The sequence below is a fragment of the Naegleria fowleri genome (assembly GCF_008403515.1).
Source record: "Naegleria fowleri strain ATCC 30894 chromosome Unknown tig1, whole genome shotgun sequence".
Classification (NCBI taxonomy): Eukaryota; Heterolobosea; class Eutetramitea; order Acrasida; family Naegleriidae; genus Naegleria; species Naegleria fowleri.
The window spans coordinates 202,151-224,456 of record NW_025407933.1 but is presented as its reverse complement, the minus strand read 5'-3'; the positions used below and the strand labels follow the sequence as shown (position 1 = coordinate 224,456).

Sequence of the window (22,306 nt, the reverse complement as noted above, 5' to 3'; positions counted from 1 at the left end):
CCACGCTGCCCATCTTATGAGTAAAACACCCTCACCTTAAAACGCTCAATAACAAATGGATGATGGTTCAGACATGGATACTGATTTGAAAAGTGATAGGAGTGGTCGTTGTCATCATAATGCTTGATGGGACGAGACTCTTGCTCTCTACACACAAGCTCCTCCTCAAACTCTTCATCAACTTCATATCCATCGTCACAAGGATCGAATATTTGACAAGAGTTCCCATTATTGGAAGTTTTATGCATGAGGTGCGCCTTTGCTTTATGTCCTTTTCTCTGTTCTGATTGAACATTCGTTGTAGTTGTGGTTGAAATAGGATGATCTCTGAGAAGCTCTGCAAGAAGTTCTGGAAGTTGTTGCTTGTGTGTTCGTCTTGCTTCCTTTTCAGAAATGTCTGTTTTTGATGTCTTTGTTGACAACATTGGAAATTTACGTGGATACCATTGTTTGGCCTTTTCAAAATGCCGTTTCATGTATCGATCCCATTTCTTGACTCTGGATTGAATGAAAGGAATGCGAATCGATCTTCTTTGTTGTTGTGAATGTTGTCTTACCATTATTAAAAATACTAAGGATTTAACGATTTTTTTTCTTTTGAAATTTTTTTTTAAATATTAAGGCAGTCCACACAGCCTTGTCCAAATTAGGAGGTGACATCAACTCGTAGGGTGATGGGAAAGCATATAAATACAACTTATCATAGTGAATCTAAGAATGTGAACAATAATGTTTGAGAATATGCATTTTCGAATAATTACTATTCAAGCATGCGACGGGCAAACGGCCTCCAGACGCTCGTTTCGAGACGTATGTGAAATGTTCATTCGACCTCCTCTTATCTCTCACAATATAAAAGTAAAACGAAAATGCCTTTCCGGACAAAAACCTTATCTTCTTTCGTGCATGACCTGCGATGATGTGGTGACATTATGTAGGTTTGATTTAAGAAAACAACATTGTCTCTGTCCTATTTGAGAGAGATATTTGCAAGAAGAGATAAGCACATTGAAAAAAACAAACAATTATTATTAAACTACTACTTCCAACAACAAACCATCACTAGTGGTTTCACAGATCATCACATTCATCATCAACCTTCCTCTTCTCAAAATGTTCAAATCACTTGAATTTTCAGGAAATAACGATTTTCAATTACCAAAAGAAAGACCACAATCGAGAAGCTCTTGGGGTTTACGATCATCCACAAGTTTACGAGACAAAACTGTGAAATTTATGAGAAGAGACGACTATAGAATATTGAATTTAGGAATCTATCGAAAAACAGCTCAATTACTCAAAGTATTACGAGAAGAGTTTGAGAATGAACGACTGACCTATTTTCTGAATCCTGAAACAAAGAAAGAAGTTTGCTACGAGGAGTTATTCAATCTAGATGTCGTTTTGGTTTTAGAAGATGCCGACGTGGTGGAATATATGATTCATTATTACAAAAAAAGCACAAGTAAGGGAGCACTGTAGGAAAGAAATAAAAAGTTATTTCTAAATGAATAACATGATGAGAGTATTAAATTCTGAAAAGAAGAAGTAGATAACTTGGAATGGATTAGAAATGTTGGAAGGAATGGACTTCGTAACTCCAACCCCTCCATGTGACATTATGTTGACCTTGTGACACATCTCTCTCTCGAAAGGATTTCCAACTTGAAGGATCTTGCTTGTAATTATTGGTTTGGGGTTACACCAAAATCCATTGAAAGATCGCATTGATTGCGAAATCCAAGTTATTATTATTAGGAATCAAACTGCAAGCTCAATATTTATCACAAAAATCTTAATGAACTGTACAATTTTAGTAAGCACTGATATTGGAATGACCGCTGCTACTAGAACTGCTGGCAGCTGTTAGATCATTTCTTGGAACTGCATTTGAGTCAATTTGCTGTTGTTGTCCTTGTTGTTGTCGGCGTAACATTTCCTCATTCAGTCGACTTAAGGCTGCTGTATTGATGTGTTCTGGAAATGAAAATGAGTCAATGACAGAACCAACTAAACTAGGGCTTGCCATACCAAGTGACGAAGGAGTAATGGAAGTTCCTGGAGAAATATAGCTACCATAGGTACCAGAGTGAAAACTTGAACTTATGTGAGATGCAGCCACTTGCTTCATACCTTGTGGAGGTGTTTGCATGTCAGTGAAGACAGATCCTGCCATGTTCATTTCTGTATGCTCTGTTAAACTCTCGCTGGAATCATCGATATCACTCAGAGATTTTGCATCCATAGAGTCACCTTTGAAGTGCATTGGATAGTTTTCTTCTCTAGGTTTAAACTTTGAGGTGTCGAGGAGATTGGTTACATTAGGAAGCACTCCAAGCGGTTCCTTTAAAACCTTATCCCAATCAACACCTTGCATGAATGGATGTTCTCTGGCTGTTTTGTCATTCAGCCTAGTTTCTGGATTTGGATCGAGAAGTTTGTCAATAAAATCTATCACTCCACTTGAAACAATTTCTGGAGGTAGTAGTCTTTCATCCACCCAATTAATGTTTCTCGAAAGTATATTATCGAAAATATATTCTGGTGTTTCATCGTTAAATGGTGGACATCCAAAGAGAAGCTCAAACAAAATACATCCTAAACTCCAAAAATCTACTGCCTCATTGTGTTGCATACCCAATAAGAGTTCAGGAGCCAAATAGTCAGGTGTACCTCTGACTTGAATTTCGCTCTCATCGTCATCTTGCCTTAGACTGTCTAATGATTGTTTACTTGCTGAGGTTTGTTCATCCTCTCTGTCCAATAAACCAATCTCACTCAAACCAAAATCTGTGAGCTTTAAATGACCATTTCGATCAATTAACATATTATCAGGTTTCAAATCTCTGTGAACAATTTTGTTATGATGCAGGTCATACAAGGCTAAGATAGTTTCTGCAGCAATGTGTCGGACAGTATCGATATCAAAAGCCTCTCCGTTCTCGAGCTTGTCTGCAAGTAAACAGTCAAGACTACCTCCTGGGCAATATTCCATCACAATATACAGATATCTCTTACCAGCAAAGGAATAGTAAAAATTAACGATGAATGGAGATTGTTCATTGTTCTCCATGAGTACCTTCATAATTGTTCTTTCTGCAAGGAGATCTGGTTCGTTGGTCAAGGTTTTACCAACGTTCTTGTGATTGTACAGATACTGCTTCTTAATGACCTTAATTGCATAGATATCGTTGGTTGTTTTCTTTTGAGCAAGATAAACTCTTCCATAAGCACCTCTAGAAATTGGTTTGATAATTTCAAAGTCTGAGATTTTGATTTTCTTTTTGGTTGCAGAGGATTGTTTTTCTTCATGAAGAAGGGCTGTACATTTGGCCTCAATCACATCCAAAAGTCTTTTAGCATAAACGGTCACTCGATAATTATTTCCAACAAAATTTTCATCCTTATGTTCTTCAATTATTTGATTCAAAGTTCCAATGATTTCTTGTAGCTGGGTTCTGTCCTTACTATTCTCTGCCTTTTTTGCAATTTTAAGAAGCTTGTAGAGAGAAGTTGTTTTTTTCTTTTTCACAGTCTTTTCCAGAGCTTTTCTAACATTTTTTAGTTTCTCAAAAACAGTAATACTTTGCATTTCTACCTTATGCTTCACTGCACAAGTGGCGCTATGTTCAGCTAATTGAGTACTTGGAACTAGCTCTTCACAAATTCTACACAAGATTTCGATCACATTTGAATCCTTTTCTTGCTTGTCCTTCTTTTTTGGATCTGTTGTTGGAGTATTGTTAGCTGACCTGGACTTTTTGTCAGTAATGATCGTGGGAGTCAGTGTTGGGCTGTCATCTCTCTTTGCAAACTTGGCAAAGAACTTGGAAAAGAAGCCTTCAGAAGCTTTTTTCTTCTCCGAGGATGGAGTTACAGGCTCCTTGCTTCCAGTAGTTGGTGTTCCATTATTTGAAAGTGATGACCTAGGAGAGCTAATAGGAGAATCAATGTCAGATGATTCTCCAATAATTTCAAATTTTGAGTTAGAACTAACACTGGACCTTCGAGGTGAGACGCTTGTTGATGAAGTATCTTCTTCGTCAATGGGCTTTAACAATGAAGAATTTGGTCTTTTGTTCGTGCTATCTTGAGAGCCAGAACTGTCATAACTGTCATCTTTTGGTTCAACATTTTCAATGACTGATTTGACACGTTGACGTTTGATTTGTTCTCTATTAGCTTCTTCGATTAAATGTTTCTTGTACAGTTCCAACACTCTGTTGATTCGACTGTAAATAAATATTAATTTTTTAGCCTGTTTTAAAACTTCAAAATTCTCTGTCACAGCCTTAGGGTCAATGTTATTCAGTACACTCCCTAAAATCAGGCTGGACATTGTGGGAGTAGCAGATAAAACATGCATAGATGGTGAACAACTTTGATGAGTTAGGGTAGCATAGTTTGAGACGCATGTCTGTAACAGTGTCTGTAATTCTTTCATGAAATCTCTGTTGCATAAATCATCAATGGATTTACAATCCAAAATGTCCTTTGCAATTTTCTCAATTTGTTCGAGGTCAGAGCTCATAACTTCCATGTCCTTCATTTCCCATAAAAATGTTTTCAAATCTCTGTTCATCTTAAGTTGAACTACTTTGGCACGTTCTTTTAAAACATTTCCAACTCTATCAAACATTGCCGTTGTATGATCAACACTCATAGCACGATCCCTCGAGTTTGAAAATAAAAGTCTTGGAGATGCTCTGTCACCATTGTTGTTAATAGCAAAAGAAGCGCTTGCAGCTGCGAACACAGAAGCTTGCTTAGCAAGTGGTGTTGATTTTTTGGTGATGGCTGGACTTGATTCATCTTCCAACAGATCTATGAGGTCCTCTCCAAAACAGTCATCTTTTCTCATATCCCATTTTGGGTCAATATTGTGTCTACCAAATGAGTTTGCCACAGGAGGTTTGTTATGATGTAATACGCTCTGAGCTCGTTTAAGTGCAGGTGGTTGGAAATTTGTCACACTCATTCCTCTCGTTAGTTTTCCTCCCAATCCAAAATTGTTTGACAATGCGTAAGAAGAGCTACTAAATGAGGCGAGAAGTGGGTTTCCTCCACTTCCAACACTACCAGTTACGAATTGCAATGGTGTACCTCCACTACCGCTGCCACTGCTTCCCGAGCTACCTCCATCATGCGTTCCTTTACCATTGTTGGATATGGTAATTGCGTTGGATGTATTCGCTGAATATGCCATTGGTGACGTCGTGTTGGTTTGCATCTTATTGCTTGATAATAAAGGGCTATAATGCATACTGATTAAATTGTTGAAGGATGAGCTGTTGCCTCTGTTTCGGGCCGGCATGGTTTTAATTCTAATTCATGTGGAGTGTTGATAATTATTTTCCGAATGTGAGAATCAATAATGAACACAAATAAGGAAGAAATAGTCATTCAACATTAACGTCAATCACTCAAATATTACTACATACGCAAAATCTGAAGGAGAGAGTGGTGATACAGTAGAGCTCCATCCTCGTACGTGAGACGGTCGGTATGCATTGCTGTTGGTAATATTCGATTTAGAGTTACTTGGCGAGGAGTCCAATAATTTTGCTGATGTTTTTTCTGTGGTTGGAACTTCAATATTGGTAAGGGAAGGAGGCTTTTTGTTGACATTATCATTAGAAGAAGATTGGTTGGATGGATTATCTGGTGTTGTTTCTTGTTGTTCTTGGCTCGTTGATGATGATGCAGAGGGAACGACGCTCTCTGTGGTGCTTCTATTCACCATCCCACCATTTGGGGCGGTTGCTGGTTTATGCCCCGAAGATGAACCATCGCTACCCATTGCTACCAACTCGTCCTCATCGTTCAAACTCTCGAATAAACCACTTTCATTCATTGAATGCAGTGATGTAAAGAAGGATACCCTTTTGCTGATTCTTGAAAATTCCTCTAAATTGTTATTGCTGTTAGTGGTATTTGTGTTGTTGTCGTTATGGGTGGTGGTGGTAGAGGTATTATTACAATCATTATTGTTGTTGCTCATGTTGTTGTTATTGTTAGGACCCAAAGATGTCAAAGTACATGATGGTACAAGTTGGTGATTAGAGTCCGAATTTGTATTGCGGTTTGCCGTTGTTATATTTGGATTCTCGGAAAAGCAAGAGGAGGATGATGGCACATTGGTGGATGCTGAAGAGGAGGATGAGGAGGAGGATGAAGGTGATGGTTCCTTCAACTCTTCCTTCCACATGTGTTCCTGATGTCCCGTTGGGGATGCCGTCGACTTGGACCTGAGGTGTTGAAGTAATCGGGACGGCATTTCATTCAATGTAGTAGTACGAAGATGATGACGACGGTGGTGGTGGTGGTGGTGATTTATTTTTAAAAGGAATGATGAAGTCAACGTTTAAAACGAGAAATCCGGACTTTGTGAAACACGGAGTTGTTGAAAGAGCGAGGAGGATATATAGGTTGAAGTGATGATGATGATGATGCTGAAGATGAATCAGTTGGTGGTGGTGGCGGTGATTGGGTATTGGGTGATTGAGAACCGCAATCCTCGATTGTGAGACACTTGCACAAGAGTGTTGATCAGAAAATCCACTTCTTGGTGGTTGCTTTTTTTTCGCTTGTTGACATCTTCTGTCGGTCCGTTTTGGAAGGTTGGGGAGTTTTATTGAGATTGTCGTGCTCTTATCACATGCTAATGAAATGAGAACTTTTCGCCAAGAGTACCTCCAACATGGTGTTATTTCGTGTGTAATTCATCAAACCACAAGACATGAATTTGGGAAAGATTCGGTCTCATCTTTTAATTGCTTCTCTGATATTCTGGTCAGAATCGAATGAACGAAAGATCACCAGTAGAGATTCTTTATTAATAAGATTTCAATTACTCTCTCCGTTGTTCCTTTTCAGTTGAACTTAATAGATCTTTTTCAGGTTGAACTTTTTCTCTGCATTTGGAGATCACATCATTCACCAACCCTTTCAAAGGTGCTTCTCCTTGTTTTCCAACTTTTTCAACATCACTCGTCCATTGAACATAATAATCTTTCAAAGGAAGATTTTCTATCTTGCTTATTAATTGTGTGTCAGTGGTTGCAAATATCGCACTACTTCTACTCATGTTAAATCGTTCTTTGATATAAGGTAGGACATAATTTTCAAGTTCTCCTTTTGCGTCACTTGCTTCAGGTCTGGAACTTGTGGTGATGAAGAAAAAGTAATCACTCTTCTCCTTATTTAAATGTTCAAAAGAGGATAACTTTGTGAAAGAGAGTTCTATTTTCTCATTCTCAAAGGAAGGAACATATTTGAAGAGTTTGGTATGCAAAAAGATTTCATTGACATAACTTGCCACTTGCGAGATGAAAGCAACTCGACATTTCGTAACGACAATTTTTGGAGGAGAAGGAGGCAAGGGCATTAAATCATTCGATGCCTTGTTGACTTGTTCATGAAATGGTGGACACATTGCCTCATTTGTCGAAACATTATTCAAAGAAGTGAAATTTCCTTCATTTGCTACCGAGTCCATCTGTGTCTTAGGAGTCCATGGTGATAAATGGGGTAAATAAATAAATTGATAAAACAAAATTCCTGAGCAAAACAACATGAAGAATAACATCACGTATTGAAGGAAGGATGGTTGTGACTGAGTGGGTGGTGGTGAAGGGGATTTCAATCTTTCAATGAATGAATGTGGAATATAAATTTCCATCTCCATATCGTCGTCTTCTTTGGAAATATCGGCAAAGGCATGAACATCTGAAAGACCTTCTTGTTTTGACAATGTGTTCGTTGAAGATGAGGGAAAAGAAGCTTCTACTTCCTTTTCCTGTTGTTCCGTTCTGGAAGGTGGAAATGAAGAATTCTGAGTTTCATTTTTCTTGACATTTCCATTCATTGAGTGGTTTCTTCCACTCGTTTTTTGCTCATTGGTCGAATCGATCTTCATGGAATTCACTCTCTCTTCGCCATTGTTTGGTTTGGTTTTCTTCTCCGGACTCTCGTAACAGGAGGCTTCGACATTGATAGGTCGATCGGAGAGGGGTCTCTTTCGAATATGAACTTTGAGGATGAAACAGTTATTGTTGTTGTTGTTGGCGGTGTTGAACGAATTTGTCGTCGTGTCGACTTGGACGGTCTGACGATCTGTCATTCCATAAGACATTTTTTTTGTAACAAAGAAAATCTTAAGTGGACTTTCAGCTGAGACTACTACTTTTTCGGACTTTACAATTATTATTTTTATAACTCGAATTACCAAAACGAGACCAAAAAGTAGTATTCTCGCTTGAAAAACACGTCAGGAAGTGAACATTTCAAAAAAAAACAATGACAAGCGACACTCCTTCTTCAGAGTTGAACACAGTCATCAATACCAACCTACTCAAGGTCCATTCAACTCCTCTTCATGTAACATTGTATTCCTTCTTCTCGACCTTGATCTGTCAGATCTTCTCCAGAATTCATCTTCGGCAGGCATATTCTGACAGGAAGAAGACTCTCCTTGTCATTCATCTTCTCACATTCATGTATATTCTCTATTGTTGCATGAATGTTTATTTGGTCTCTATTTACAACTTTAACAACCAACGATGGATCACAAAGAAAGGATTTCCGCACAAAATGATTGGGAAGGGAAGTTATGCCTCTGTCCAACAATTCAATCAGCCACAACTCGAAATGGGTCAACCGTTGATGAATTCTGTTCATGAACCTTTTCAAACATTTGTATTGAATTTTCAAGTCGATTTGGAGCACTTGAAACTCAGAAAGGACAACTCTCAATTGTTGCCACCATGCAACATCATGAAGCGCATGTATTTGAAATTTATCAACAATGGTCCTTGTTTCTTTAATCACAACATGATCATTGAGAAGGATGATCCTCAATACTCGTTCACCATTTCAAACGGTGGAAAGGAACTGCGTGTCGAAAATGTCAACATTCGTTTACCCTTCCAATCTGGAAATTATGAATGTACCACTTTTAAAACCTTTCCCAATTCACTCAGTTTTACACTAATTCTCGAAGACGCTGAAAAGAATCAAATCGAATACCACTATACCCTGTCCGTTGCAGCCAATGAATTTATGGGAACATTTACATCGGATCTTTCAAAATTGGGTTGGGATCCTGTTCGAATCGATATGATTGGTAACCCTGGATGGGGCAAAAGTACAAGTGTCAATGAAATGGGAGACTTTACATGCATTTCGCCTCGAGATCGAATTAAACTTGTGCCAGATGTCGCAAATTCCAAATTGAACGACCATTCCACTCGCAGTGTGATGCGTTATCGGTTGTGGGAAGATGGTCTATTTGCAAATATTCCTCTTCCAATTCAAGTTCAAGATCCTCCTGGACATGATGTTGGAGTGATGGAGAAGGTTCCACAATATTTGGAATATTTGGTAAAAGGAAAGATTACTCCAGGAGAGGATATTGTAACTGAGTGTACACAGAAACCTTTTACTTGCTTGAACAAGTATGAACATCATTCAGAACATCTGCCAGATGTCATCTTGTATACCATTCCTTTCGCAATAATTGAAAAGCACAAAGACAAAATTGTTTACAACCTCGATTACTTCCACAAACTCAAAATTCCAGTCATTCTTGTTGTAACTTGTGGTGAGGAAAAGAATCATCAAGTTGTGAGAACAGAAATTGACAAATTAAGAGGACATAGTTTCCATTCCTTTGTCATTGCTGGTGAGCATTATGATCCAGGTGAACCCATTCATCCAGAATATATTCGAAGAATGGCACAACTTTTATTAGATGTCTTTCATGTGGTCAAGAGTCGAAGAGGAGTCATGTATCAATCGAAGGTAATGTTGAGAAGAATATTGAGTGAAGGATGGATTCAATATGGAATTCAATGGATCCTATTGTTGATAGCCAACATTGGAATTGTGTTGTTCCTCTCAGCAAAGAGTAGAAAGAATGAACAAGAGGAAAAGAAGAAAGAGGAATAAATTCATCAATGATCCTGTCTTGCGAAAGGACACCTTTTCTCGATGGTTTTTTTGTGACACCACATTTGTGCATTTCCAAGTTTCTAAAAAAGATTAATTTTTAAAAAAAAATTAATTTTTATTTAAAATCAAACTTCAAGTGTTTCACAAAACTCGAGAGAGAGTGAAGAAATCTTTAAAAGCCAAGTTTCATTTGTTTACTTGGATTTCTCTTCGTTCATGGAAGGAGAGGTTTCATTCTCATCCATTCCCTCAAAGATCAATCCTTTTTGCATTTTCAAGTCATTTTGATGCCACTCTCTCCATTCCTCTTCATTGAATAGTCGAATTGTTTTTAACTTGTTCTTCATTCGTGATGGACAAAAACATGAACAAAGAATCATTTGAATGACAGCATTGACAATTTGAAAACATTTCAACCATAAAGGATCTTCTACTTGAGTCAATCCATTAGAAGAAAGTGCATTGTTGTACTCTTGTTGACAATGAGCAGCAGCCATTACGAATGTCATCAACAGTAGCAAACCTATGAGTACCGAATTAATAATGACCACCACTTGTAACACCGAGACGTGAGAGGAAAGCGTTTGAACTTCAGCAATGGTTGCATACGAAGAGGATGACTGTTGTAACAATACCACACATGTTGAGCACAGGTGTGTGTCCTTTAAAAAGAGAAGAAATTGACTTACATTTGACATTAGAGCATTTCTCTCCACAAAGAATGCATGCGTTGAAAAGGTGAGAGAAAATAACGAGAGAGAAAGAAAGATGAGTCGAAAGAAACGGTTTTTCATGTTGGAACTGTTGTTATTTTCTTTTGTTGACTTGGCGAGTCAACGTCGAAACCCATCATCAAGTGGAGCATAAATCTCTCCTGTGATCCACAATTTCATTTAAATAAATAATAATTTCAAAAAATAAGATTTGGGAACTGTTCCAAATTGTGACGGATTTGTTTCATTATTGCGCTTTGAGTTCGCTTGAACCAAATATGGAAAGTGTTCTGTGATAGGACAAAATGTCGAAACGAACAAGATGTCCATAAAATAGAATGAATTGTTAAATCATGAGGATGATTTGAGAGTAAATTGTCCATGCGTGCAGAGTTGTGTGTCAAGCTTTTGCACAATCATGGTAACTTTGGCAAAAATGTTTGCAAACGAATAACTTCAATTCCAAAACTTGCTGTTGTCCATTGAGGAAATTGGACAATCATGCCATTCCTTGATCCATTGTCATTCATGCATGAATGTGAAGTATCATGAGTAACACAATCATAAAACTCTCATCATGATGAGTGATCGTGTGCTTATGGGAACTTGTACAAGCGGTGTGGAAAGTTTATTTCACAATAAATTCTTTCAAAATTCTCGTTAATGATACAATAAGTCTCTCTCTGCACTCGGTTCATTCTGAGAGAGAGTATACAAAAGAACGTTCATTTCTCACAACGTCATGTTCAACTATTGAAGTGTGTTACAACTCCACAGTGACCCATTTGCTCTTTGCACTTCCAGTTGCCAACTTGTTAATACAAGAATTGAGATCAAAGTAGGAATGGAATCGCTTCAACTTGTTCAAGTGATTAATAGAAAAGTGAACAATGGCATTACATGTGACAGGAACGATATTCTCAGCATTCATGGTCTTACTTGGATAGATGAGATAGGTCACCGATGCTGCTGCAAATTCATTATTATAGGAAAAGATTGGACTTGTCAAGTACATGAACACTCTCTCCACATTATGTTTCGAAATGAGAGCTGAATAGAATTTTCTGGCTCCTTCCAAACCAAACACTGGATGAGTACTGATTGGGAATGCAAATTCAATATTGTGACTCACAACCTTATTGATTTCATGAAGTTTTGAATTTTCTTCAGCTGTCAATGGGAATAATCTGGCAAGCACACGTTCAGGAGTGTGACCATTTTTCATATCTTCAGTAATACCGAGACGTGGATTTCCTCTCTCATCTTCATGGTTATTAAAGAAACGAGTAAGGACATGATAGAATTTGGATTGACTTTCTGGTTCATGTTCGTATGAAGTTGGAAATCTTTCACCATAATTCAAATAAACAAAATAGTCTCTATCATAGACGTCATGCCACATTCTTACAAGATAGGGTCTCTTCTTACTATTGGGTTGAGTATTCTTTTCCCACAACATTAATGTGACTCCATCCGAGGTTATTCTCAAATGATTCTTGTGAATGATGAAATATTTTCTTCGGAATGCAACAAAGAATCGTTCGACACCAGGTTCCAAATTCATACTCTCAAAGATGGTTGCATGCTTTTCGTTACTTTTACTTGTGAGTGATTGAATGAGATCCATATTTCTCTCAGCTTCATCTGGAACATAGATAATATCAGATTTTGAAAAATCGACATGTACCGATTTGAAATTCTTTTTCCAATCCTTTTCAAATAAATTTCTCAAATCTCTGACATTTCCGAGAAAGGTGGCTGTGATGAGTTGTGGCATATTTTTGGGAATGTCATTTCCAGAATAACCAACGTGTGGAATGTGAACATGAAGATTATTGACGAGAATTTTTGTAGTAGCTGTAGTACTACTCGAGGAGGAAGAAGAACTTTCATCCACATTGACACTTGATGTTGTATTTGGAGAAATGTATTTCAAATCAGGAAAATAGTCATCAATGAGAGTGTCGAATCGATAGGTGGGGTATTGATTGAGTGTGGAAAAGAAACCTTCAATCTCTCGTTCGAGTAAATTGATTTGCACAAGTTCGCCATCGGTGGTGGATTTGGTGGTGTAGAAGGAGGGAATGGCAATGGAATGATGACAAAGGAGTGCCGCAGCAATGAACACGGTCGAGATGACAAGAAGAAGGATGGGAGATGTTGTTGTTTTTAACGAGTCGACTCGATGATGTGATCCAGGTTTGGTTGTCATCTTTGATGGACGGTGAATCATTTTTTTTTTGATGATGAATGACAACTGCAAAAGTTTTGATTGAACAAGTCAACTTTGAAAATAGGACGAACCATGTCGACATTTCTCAAAGTTCATATAATATTTGAATTTAATAAATTCTAGAGAGATCCTCTGTATCAAAATATTCAATAGTAGTCGTTTTCTCAGAAATTTTTCATACACAACCACACACGTCATCAACACACAATGCTCAATTTTTTCAGCACTTAAAAAAAAATGATCATCAAATTTGAAACCAAGTCCCAACGAGTCAAGGGTTTGAGTTTCCATCCGAAGAGATCATGGATTTTGGCCAGTTTGCACACTGGTGCTATTCAATTGTGGGATTATAGAATGGGTACCATGATTGATTCGTATCACGAACATGAAGGTAAGAATTATTTGAATATAACTTGTGGATAATGTGTTGGGTGTGGTATACAATAATTTGTTGTTGTTGTTGGTGTATCTATTGGGATGATGATAATATACATGATGTACATTCTTTAACAATAATATTGAATAGGCCCTGTGAGAGGATTAGATTTTCATAGCACTCAACCACTTTTTGTTAGCGGTGGTGATGATTATAAAATCAAAGTTTGGAATTATAAATTAAGAAGATGTTTATTCACGCTTACAGGACATTATGATTATGTAAGAACAGTGGAATTTCATCGCGAACAAGTAACTATCTTTATTGTGTATTGTGAATTTTCTTACTAACCCAATACGATAATAATTTTGACATTATCATCAACAAAAACATCATCATCATGATCATACCGATGAACGCTCTTACTTTCACAACACACCAATGATTATATAGCCCTGGATTATATCAGCTTCTGACGACCAAACGATTCGTATTTGGAACTGGCAGTCTCGTACTTGCATCTCAGTCTTACCAGGACATAATCACTATGTCATGAGTGCTTCTTTCCATCCTAGACAAGACCTTGTTGTCTCGGCCTCCTTGGATCAATCGGTGCGAGTGTGGGACATTTCCGCTCTCAAACAAAAGAATGCCAATGTTGGAACAAGCCCTGGTGATGAGTTTCTCAAGTTTACACAATTAAATCAAGAGTTTTTCAACTCTGGGGATGCCATGGTTAAATATGTGCTCGATGGCCATGATAGAGGTGTAAATTATGCCGTCTTCCATCCAAAGTTGGATTTAATTGTTTCTGCCTCTGACGATAGAACTGTAAGAACATGGAAAGTGAGCGATCAAAGAGCTTGGGCTGTCGACACTTTTTCTGGCCACACTCACAACGTTTCATGTGCAGTTTTCCACGAAAAGAAGGACATGATAATTTCTGCCAGTGAGGACAAGACACTCCGATTTTATGACATTTCTAAATCTCAATTTATCAGAAGTTACAAGAGAGAATATGAGAGATTTTGGATTTTGGATGTTCATCCAACTCAGAATCTTATTGCTGCAGGTCACGATGGAGGCTTGATTGTGTTCAAATTGGAAAGAGAAAGACCAGCTTACCAAAGCGTAAAGAATGTTCTCTACTACATGAAAGACAAGAATATGAGAGAAGTCAAGAATGGTAAAGATACTCCTGCTGCAATTTTGAGAAAGTCATGGCCAGGAGCAAGCAGAAATATTTACTTTGATCCAACAATGTCATTCTGTATTCTTACTTCTGATCATGAGGGAGGAACTTATGAATTATTTGAAATTAAGAAGACATCATCTTCCTCTGAAGAAGTTCAACTAAAGAATCCAATCAGGAAAGGAAAGGCACTTTTCGCTGCTTTTGTTGGCTTGCAAAAATATGCAACATTGGATCCAAAAGACAAGAAAGTTTTCGTTCATAGCACACAATCTGATAGAACCAAAGAGCTTAATCTCACTGTTGGTCCTGTCAAGAGAATCTTTTCTGCTGTTTCTGGAAGACTCCTTATGACCACTGATGACAAGGTTCATTTATATGATTTGGAGCAACAAAAGGTCATATCCAGCGTAAATGCAGCTGGTGTTAAATTTGCAGTATGGTCTGACGATAATACCAAAGTTGCACTTCTTGGTAAACACATGATTACCATTTGCGATAGTAAGCTTGATCCATTGTGCAGTGTTTTGGAAACCATTCGTATTAAGAGTGGAGCTTTTGACAAGGATGGCGTTTTCATTTACACTACATTGAATCATATGAAATATTGTTTACCTACTGGAGATTATGGAACTATCAAGACTTTGGAGCTTCCTATTTATATTTCTCATGTTGAAAATAATGCTGTAACAATTATTGATAGAGAAGGCGTTGTGAAGGTGATCACAATTGATTCCACAGAGTACAGATTTAAGCTTGCATTAGCACAAGGTCGAACAGGAGATATCAAGAAGATTATCGGTGAATCGAAAATTCTTGGAGATTCCATTATTGCATACCTTCAACAAAAAGGTTACCCAGAAATTGCCTTGAGATTTGTTGAAGATGAAGTCACCAAGTTTAATCTCGCTCTCGAATGTGGTGATATCAAGACTGCTTCGGAGGTTGCTCAAAAGTTGGACAAGAAGGAATGTTGGAACAGCTTGGGACTTGAGGCTCTTAGCCAAGGAGATGTTACTGCAGTTGAAAAGGCCTATCGAAGAACAAAGAATATTGAGAGATTGTCTTTCTTATATACAGTTACCGGATCTTTGGAAAATCTCAAGCAGATGCTAAAAATTGCCAACAACAGAGGAGATATCATGTCTAGATTCCACAATTCTCTTTTCCTTGGTGATGTAGAGGAAAGAGTGAAAATCCTCCAACAAGTTGGACAAACAACATTGGCATACATTACTGCAAAGAATCATGGACTGGACAATTTGGCACAAGAAATTAGAAAAACTCTTCCAGAAGATTTCAAAGAACCTGAATTCGATTTCAAGCCATCCTTGTTTTTACCTCCAGTTCCAATTCTTAATGGTGGTAATTGGCCTCTTTTGCATACTCAAGAGATTGACTATACCGATGTAGGTGAAGCAGTAGCCGAATTAGACGAATCTCAATTCGATCAATTCGGAGAAGGAATTGAAATTCCTGGAGTATCCAATGGACAGCCAAGTGGTGTTCAACAAACAACCAAGAAAGCACCTGCAATTCCTGAAGTTGATGAAAATGGTGAGGAAATTAACGTGGATGCTTTTGATCTTATTGAAATGCCAGCAGACGCTCAAGTCTCACTCTCTACTTCATCCAATTTTGTTGCTCCAAACTCTGGAAGAAATATTGTCGATCTTTGGCCACTCAACTCTCAATTCCCTGGAGATCATATTGCTGCTGGTTCATTTGAGTCAGCCATTGAAATTCTTTCCAAAGCTGTTGGCATCAAGAACTTTGCCCCTCTCAAGGAAATATTCCTTTCAATCTATGCTGGTTCCAATCTTTTGATGCCATCTACTCCTAATCAGCCAAGTATTTCCGTTCCATTGCAAAAGGGTAGAAACGACAATGAAAGAACAAAGGATACCTCGCTTCCAAAGCTTGCTGTGCCTTCTCTTTCAGATTTACAATTGAAGCTTAAAGATGCGCTCAAGACATGTTCTAATCAAAATACCATGCAAGCTGGTGTAGACATGCTTCGTGAAATTATGCGACAACTTTTATTTATTCCAATTCTGACAAAGAAGGATGAAAGGGAGATGAAAGAAACACTCTCCACATGCTGTGAATACGTTATTGCTTTTAGAATGGAAATTCAACGAAAGAATATTCAAGCTTCAGACTCCAAGAAAGCGGCTGAGCTTGCTGCCTACTTTACAAGATGTAAATTGCAAAATACTCATATCATGATTGGTTTGAACTCTGCAATGGCTGCTGCATTCAAGCTTCGAAACTTTAACACGGCAGCAGCATTTGCAAATAGATTGCTCAAGTTAGGTCCCCCAGAAAAGATCCAAAAGCAAGCCCAATATGTCATTGATGAAAAACAAAAGAATCCAACGGACGAAGTTCCATTGGACTATGATGACAGAAATCCATTTGTTGTTTGTAATATTTCACTCACTCCAATCTATGCTGGTAGCGACAAAATTGCTTGCTCATACTGTGGAGCATCATATTTACCTAAACATGATGGAGAGCTGTGTACAATATGCGAAATGGGAACCTGTGGAAAGAAAACAATTGGCCTCTATCAGTATGCAAACTCTTTCAAGTCATCTTCAATGCAAGAGGAAGAACTTTAATTTTGAATCTGATTCCAATAAAAAAATATTTAATTTTAAAGAAGTCATATTTATCAATTAAAAGATTATTTCTCTTTAGGTTTGAGGAAGCCACTACCTTTCTTTTCTGGAGTTGAGGGTGTGACAACGTTTTGTTGTGACGGTGGTAGTTTGTTTGTGGTTTGAGGTGGTGTGGAAACGGGCAAAATTGGCGTTGTTGATTTTCGCTCCATGGTGAAACGAATTAAATTATAGACTGTGTGAGCTCCTTCCTTTGCCATGTTAATGCATGTCTGGAGCGCTTCGTCTGTGAAAATGCCTTCTGTAAGGCAGGTGATCAAACTTGTGTCCTCTTCTTCTCCATCATGTTGTTGTGATTTCTTTTTCAGTTTTGTGGCGTCGAAAATAAAGCATGCATGTCCTTTGGGTTTAATAATTTTTTGGCCTGACGATAATGAACTCTTGTAATATTCCACAAATGTTGATGAATCGCTACTGTACAAAACAGAATCAAAATCTTGTTCCATCTTCAATGGATCTAACAAACAATCACCACTCGATAAATAAGAACATGACAAAGAAACAAGAGCTGACTTTAAAGCCACTCCAGCATCTAGCAAGGCTAACACAGCCGAGTTCAAACTAGCACTCAATAAACTTCCATCATCTTGAACCACTTGAACAGAAATTGTAATTATTGTTCGCGGATATAATGATAACAAAATTACATTTTCCAAACTCTCCCGAATCATCATTTCATATTCTTTCTCTTCTTCCGATGGTCTTTTATCCCGAGGTTGAAAAATTACATCCACAATGGCACCATCTCCCTTTTCTTTCATGGAAGCTTCCGGTCCATTCACAGAACAAATAACAATTGTTTTTCCCATTGAAAATTTACATGATCCATCTGCTTTTTGCAACACGCCCAACTCGGCTTGCATTTCTCTGAGTTGCTGCGGAGAGGAGCGATGATCTTTTCGTCTCATTTTTTTTGTTGAAAGAATTTTTGAATTTCTCAATTTTTTAATTATTGTTGTTCCTTTTTTTTAATAATTTGTAAAAAGAAATTATTGAGATTGAATCAAAAAGAAGAAGAATTTTTGTGAAAAACACTCACAACTTTAGAGAGAGATCTCATCCTCATTCTTTTTCTTCCTTCTCATTTTGCAATAAAAGATCAAAATCACTCCCATAACGAGTGCAGCAATCACTCCCACGACCAACAGAGAGCCAACCACAGAGAATGCAATTGCAAGTTGTGTCTCTGGTGAGAGTCCTGTTGTTTGTGCCTTGTTGTTTGACTCTGTGGCTTTCTTGAAACTGGAATCAATGACTGCAAATGAAGTCAAATGTGTCGTGGAACATGTCAACACCGGATTGGAACTTGAGGATCGAATAGTTTCCACTCCGTCTGTTTTCCACACTTTTTCCACCTCATGATAATACACGCAAATGAAAGTGGAGGGATTTGATTGTGGAGTCATGGTAGAGTTTGTTGTGAAATGTAATTGAATAGGTTTCTCTAAATTGGAAATGGTGATTGGCAAACCGTTCTTGTCGAATAGTGACACGGAAATGAGAGGAGTTTTGAAACTTGTTTCATTGATGGGTTGTTGAGTTTGAAGATAGGCCGAGCTCACTAACACAAGATTGGTGCTGGAATTCAAACCTTTTTGTGATAAATCACTTGAAACGTTGGAAGGGAATTCCACTAAAATGTTTTGGAATCCATTGAAAGTGATTGTTCTCGAATTCAAATCATTCAAGCTATCTAAATATTGTACATTCAATTCACTTCCTTTAACAATGGTTTTTGCACATTCAACAATGGCAGTGCTGTTTTGAGAGAGGTCAGAGCCGCTCAAAATGGCAATACAAACAGGAATGGAACAATCCTTTCCAATGAATCCACTCCTACAGGAACAAGTATCTACTTGAATGCAAGTTCCATTTCCATTGCCACACACTTGTTGTGTCAGATTGGCAGAAATTCCAAAACAGATTGGAAATTCACATTTGGGTCCAGCATAACCCGATTGGCAGCGACACGTGTCTTGTGAAATACATTGTCCTCTTCCACTGCACACTCTTGTATCGTTCAATTTCACACCAAAACATGAATCGTAACACACTGAAAAATCATACGAGAGAGAATAAGAGGTACTGGAACAATATGGACTCAATTTTCGAATCAATGCATTTCCTCTCTCCACAAACACAATGTCACCACTGATGGAATCGACAAACATGGATTGAGGAGTATCCAATACAGAATAGATTGCATCCATAATATCAGAAATATATCCCCTAAATCCAAACTGACCAGCCAATGTATTAATAATACCAGTTTTCATATCCACTACACGAATCAAATGATTGAAAGAATCGGCAATAAACATTAGACGTTCTGAGAAGGGAGAAAAGGCAATGGATCTGGCATTTCCCAAAGCAGTTTGTGTCGCAGGAACACCATCCACAACTAACAATGCTCCATAATTACCAGCCACTGTTGAAATAATACCTTTCACATCGACCTTACGAATCAAACTGTTCAGAGCATCTGTAATAAACATTTCTCCCAGCGAGTTGAACACAATTTCAATGGGAGTGTTCAAACTTGCAAGAGTTGCCTTGATTCCGTCACCATTGTACGATCCCATGCCATTTCCAGCCACCGTTTGAACTCGATTGGTTCGTGAGTCCACTTTTCTTACACGATGATTATTACTATCAACAAAATAAATGTCACCATTGAATATGGTAATTCCTTTTGGCGTGTCAATGAGAGTTTCATTGGCAAGTAGACCATCTCCATTGAAACCTTTGGAATTGTTAAAACCACCAACGATGGTTGAGATGGTACCCTGAATGAGATCAATCATTCGAATTCGATGATTCTCTGAGAACAGAATGAAATCTTGATTGGGAGATACATAAAGTCCAGAAGGTTGATTGAGAGAGGAATTCAAACTTGCTCCTTCTCCACTCAATCCATTCACAGAATTTCCAGCAATGGTGAATACTGAACGAGTGCCATTCACTTGGGTGATCTTTCTCAATCGATAACGATCAGTAAAGTAAATATCAAGTGTTGAAGTAGTAAACGTAGTAGTATTCGAATTGGTCATGTTCGTTGTTTTCAACATTGGAAATACAAAGTTTGGATAATTAATATTCGTTTCGAGTGGAGAAAGACCCTCCCCATTGTAAGTCAAGTTTCCAGTGCCTGCAACAGTGATGAATTGGTAGACAACTGGAGCACCTTCAACAGCAGTGAGTGTTGTTGGAATTGGTAATAATACAGTAGCAAATGGTGATGACCTCAGGCTGAGTGGTGGCACCACGAGAATACACCCCATGACCATGATCATTAGAAGCATGACTCGTTCAATGAATGACCATGGTCTTGGGACAACCACACCTGAGTGGTTGTGAGAAGAATTAGAGGAGGTAGTGGTAGCGAACAAGAATGGAGGAAGTGTCGCAACTGGGTACGACGACTTGTGGTGACCACTACTTCTCATTTGTTTTGCTAATGTTTGTGGGGTGGATAAAATCTGTTGTTGCGAGATGTTGTTCATGTGGAGTGGATCGAGTCCAATGAGAACTGTGACACGTCGCAGATTTGGAGTGACAAGTATGAGATAATGGTTGTTGGAAAGGTCATTCATGTGCTAATTATTTCACTTTTCTGTAAGGATTTGCCATGTGAATTTTCCGAACATCAAATCAATGTGTGAAAGGTTCAAAGTAAGCTCGTCAAGTCAACGTTGTCGGCCTTTCATAAATAGATTGTTGTATTGGCATTCATTGCACATAGGAATGTATACATCACGAATCAAGATAGGCCCGTCATTTCAAGAAGTAAGCTCATCCTTTATACACAACATTACTCTTCGTCAAATTCGTCTGTGGTGACCGTGGAATGAAAAAGAATTGAACGGAGTCTCCCCAAACATTCTAAGGGTATAAAATCGAGGTGAAAATTCTTGACTGATCTCCAATTACTCAATTCCAAATGATCAAGAAAGATATTGAACTCCTCTTCAGAGATAAATCTGCAGCAGCTTGTTCCAAAGAATGACAATACTTTTGCCGGTTTCCATTTCGTCCATTCAATCAAGGAATCGAGATCGACAAACTCACGCTCGTCACATAAAGCCAAGTGCTCAATATTTCTAAATTTGGATTCTCTGGAAATGCAATTGATCACATGAACATCGACTTCTTGCAAGCAAAGATCTAAAGTTTTCAGATTTCGTTGTGGTCCCTTCTTAACAAAATCCATAAAGGTAGTGTTTTGAATTGGGTCACAGTAAAGTATAATTAAGCTATGCAAATTTTGAAATGGCTTTGCAACAGTAACCACTTCAAGTAGTGTATCACTTGTGCAATCTGATGGAGCAGTAATTTTGAGATAATGAATGTCTAACTTTGAACTTGCAAGAGTTTGGATTGTTTTGGTTGTCAAGTTATCACAGTCCAATGTAATATTGTTAATGTTTTGAAAATTAGGGCTTTGAAAAAGGTCCATTATTTCCTTGTCTTGAAATTGCCAGCTATTCAAAATGTGGAATGAGCGAGCGTTCTTGAATATTGGAGATTCTGCAAGTGGAGTGACTGGATATGAATCGTGACAAGTTTTATATGTTGCTTCAAAAAAATCTAATGTTATGCTATCAATACTTGCAAGATTGGTATTCTGTAATATTGATTCATATGCAAAAGGATAAAAACATGCTTGGTGAATTGTTAATTGTTTCAAGTTCTTCAGCTTAGAGTTATCTTTAAAAATGCTTTGAATTCCCTGTGTGGACTCGCTGTGCAAAGTTAGAGAGGTTAAACCAAGTATTTTGTCTGAGTTCATTAACTTGTCTGCTCCAATAATATCGTTCTTACGTACTTCATCAATATATTGCATGATACTACAAGGAATATGAGATGCTTCTCCTATGTTGATACTTGAAATACGCTTTACGTTGGAACTATTGAACACGTCTTCCCTTGTAACATAATCGACGCTCAACTTCAAAGGGACCTCACGAGCGAACTGAAATATTTTTTTAGAAACAAGCATCATCGTTAAAAGCACCTCTTGGCATGTTAAATACTCCATGATTTTCACCCAAATATCCTCGTTCAAACATTCTTCGGTTTGTTGTGGATTAAATTTGATTTTTTTGATATACTTTTCGGGAACAAAATCAAGCAATGATGATGTTTTTCGTTTCATTT

At 37.9% G+C, this 22,306-nt stretch overlaps 11 protein-coding genes across 11 annotated transcripts; 3 read left to right on the top strand and 8 right to left on the bottom strand.

Moving 5' to 3' along the window:
- Positions 1-14: 14 nt before the first annotated feature.
- FDP41_000097 (uncharacterized protein) lies at positions 15-560 on the bottom strand (the record flags this gene model as incomplete). Its single annotated transcript, XM_044713685.1, has 1 exon — positions 15-560. One exon carries the CDS (start codon positions 558-560, stop codon positions 15-17), a length of 546 nt encoding a protein of 181 aa, XP_044569771.1.
- A 553-nt stretch (positions 561-1,113) lies between these two features.
- Positions 1,114-1,482, top strand: FDP41_000096 (uncharacterized protein; the record flags this gene model as incomplete). The annotated part of the gene is made up of 1 exon (XM_044713575.1): positions 1,114-1,482. One exon carries the CDS (start codon positions 1,114-1,116, stop codon positions 1,480-1,482), a length of 369 nt encoding a protein of 122 aa, XP_044569770.1.
- Positions 1,483-1,813: 331 nt separating this feature from the next.
- Positions 1,814-6,277, bottom strand: FDP41_000095 (uncharacterized protein; the record flags this gene model as incomplete). Its single annotated transcript, XM_044713464.1, has 2 exons — positions 1,814-5,324; positions 5,442-6,277. The coding sequence occupies 2 exons, from the start codon at positions 6,275-6,277 to the stop codon at positions 1,814-1,816; spliced, it is 4,347 nt and encodes a 1,448-aa protein (XP_044569769.1).
- A 573-nt stretch (positions 6,278-6,850) lies between these two features.
- Positions 6,851-8,134, bottom strand: FDP41_000094 (uncharacterized protein; the record flags this gene model as incomplete). The annotated part of the gene is made up of 1 exon (XM_044713353.1): positions 6,851-8,134. The coding sequence occupies one exon, from the start codon at positions 8,132-8,134 to the stop codon at positions 6,851-6,853; it is 1,284 nt and encodes a 427-aa protein (XP_044569768.1).
- Positions 8,135-8,298: 164 nt separating this feature from the next.
- On the top strand, positions 8,299-9,948 carry FDP41_000093 (uncharacterized protein; the record flags this gene model as incomplete). The annotated part of the gene is made up of 1 exon (XM_044713243.1): positions 8,299-9,948. The coding sequence occupies one exon, from the start codon at positions 8,299-8,301 to the stop codon at positions 9,946-9,948; it is 1,650 nt and encodes a 549-aa protein (XP_044569767.1).
- A 197-nt stretch (positions 9,949-10,145) lies between these two features.
- On the bottom strand, positions 10,146-10,649 carry FDP41_000092 (uncharacterized protein; the record flags this gene model as incomplete). Its single annotated transcript, XM_044713132.1, has 2 exons — positions 10,146-10,571; positions 10,641-10,649. 2 exons carry the CDS (start codon positions 10,647-10,649, stop codon positions 10,146-10,148), a joined length of 435 nt encoding a protein of 144 aa, XP_044569766.1.
- Positions 10,650-11,427: 778 nt separating this feature from the next.
- FDP41_000091 (uncharacterized protein) lies at positions 11,428-12,897 on the bottom strand (the record flags this gene model as incomplete). The annotated part of the gene is made up of 1 exon (XM_044713023.1): positions 11,428-12,897. The coding sequence occupies one exon, from the start codon at positions 12,895-12,897 to the stop codon at positions 11,428-11,430; it is 1,470 nt and encodes a 489-aa protein (XP_044569765.1).
- A 237-nt stretch (positions 12,898-13,134) lies between these two features.
- FDP41_000090 (uncharacterized protein) lies at positions 13,135-17,089 on the top strand (the record flags this gene model as incomplete). The annotated part of the gene is made up of 3 exons (XM_044712912.1): positions 13,135-13,288; positions 13,424-13,584; positions 13,727-17,089. The coding sequence occupies 3 exons, from the start codon at positions 13,135-13,137 to the stop codon at positions 17,087-17,089; spliced, it is 3,678 nt and encodes a 1,225-aa protein (XP_044569764.1).
- A 65-nt stretch (positions 17,090-17,154) lies between these two features.
- On the bottom strand, positions 17,155-18,057 carry FDP41_000089 (uncharacterized protein; the record flags this gene model as incomplete). Its single annotated transcript, XM_044712800.1, has 1 exon — positions 17,155-18,057. The coding sequence occupies one exon, from the start codon at positions 18,055-18,057 to the stop codon at positions 17,155-17,157; it is 903 nt and encodes a 300-aa protein (XP_044569763.1).
- A 135-nt stretch (positions 18,058-18,192) lies between these two features.
- FDP41_000088 (uncharacterized protein) lies at positions 18,193-20,652 on the bottom strand (the record flags this gene model as incomplete). The annotated part of the gene is made up of 1 exon (XM_044712691.1): positions 18,193-20,652. One exon carries the CDS (start codon positions 20,650-20,652, stop codon positions 18,193-18,195), a length of 2,460 nt encoding a protein of 819 aa, XP_044569762.1.
- Positions 20,653-20,960: 308 nt separating this feature from the next.
- Positions 20,961-22,304, bottom strand: FDP41_000087 (uncharacterized protein; the record flags this gene model as incomplete). The annotated part of the gene is made up of 1 exon (XM_044712581.1): positions 20,961-22,304. The coding sequence occupies one exon, from the start codon at positions 22,302-22,304 to the stop codon at positions 20,961-20,963; it is 1,344 nt and encodes a 447-aa protein (XP_044569761.1).
- Between the last annotated feature and the right edge of the window lie 2 nt (positions 22,305-22,306).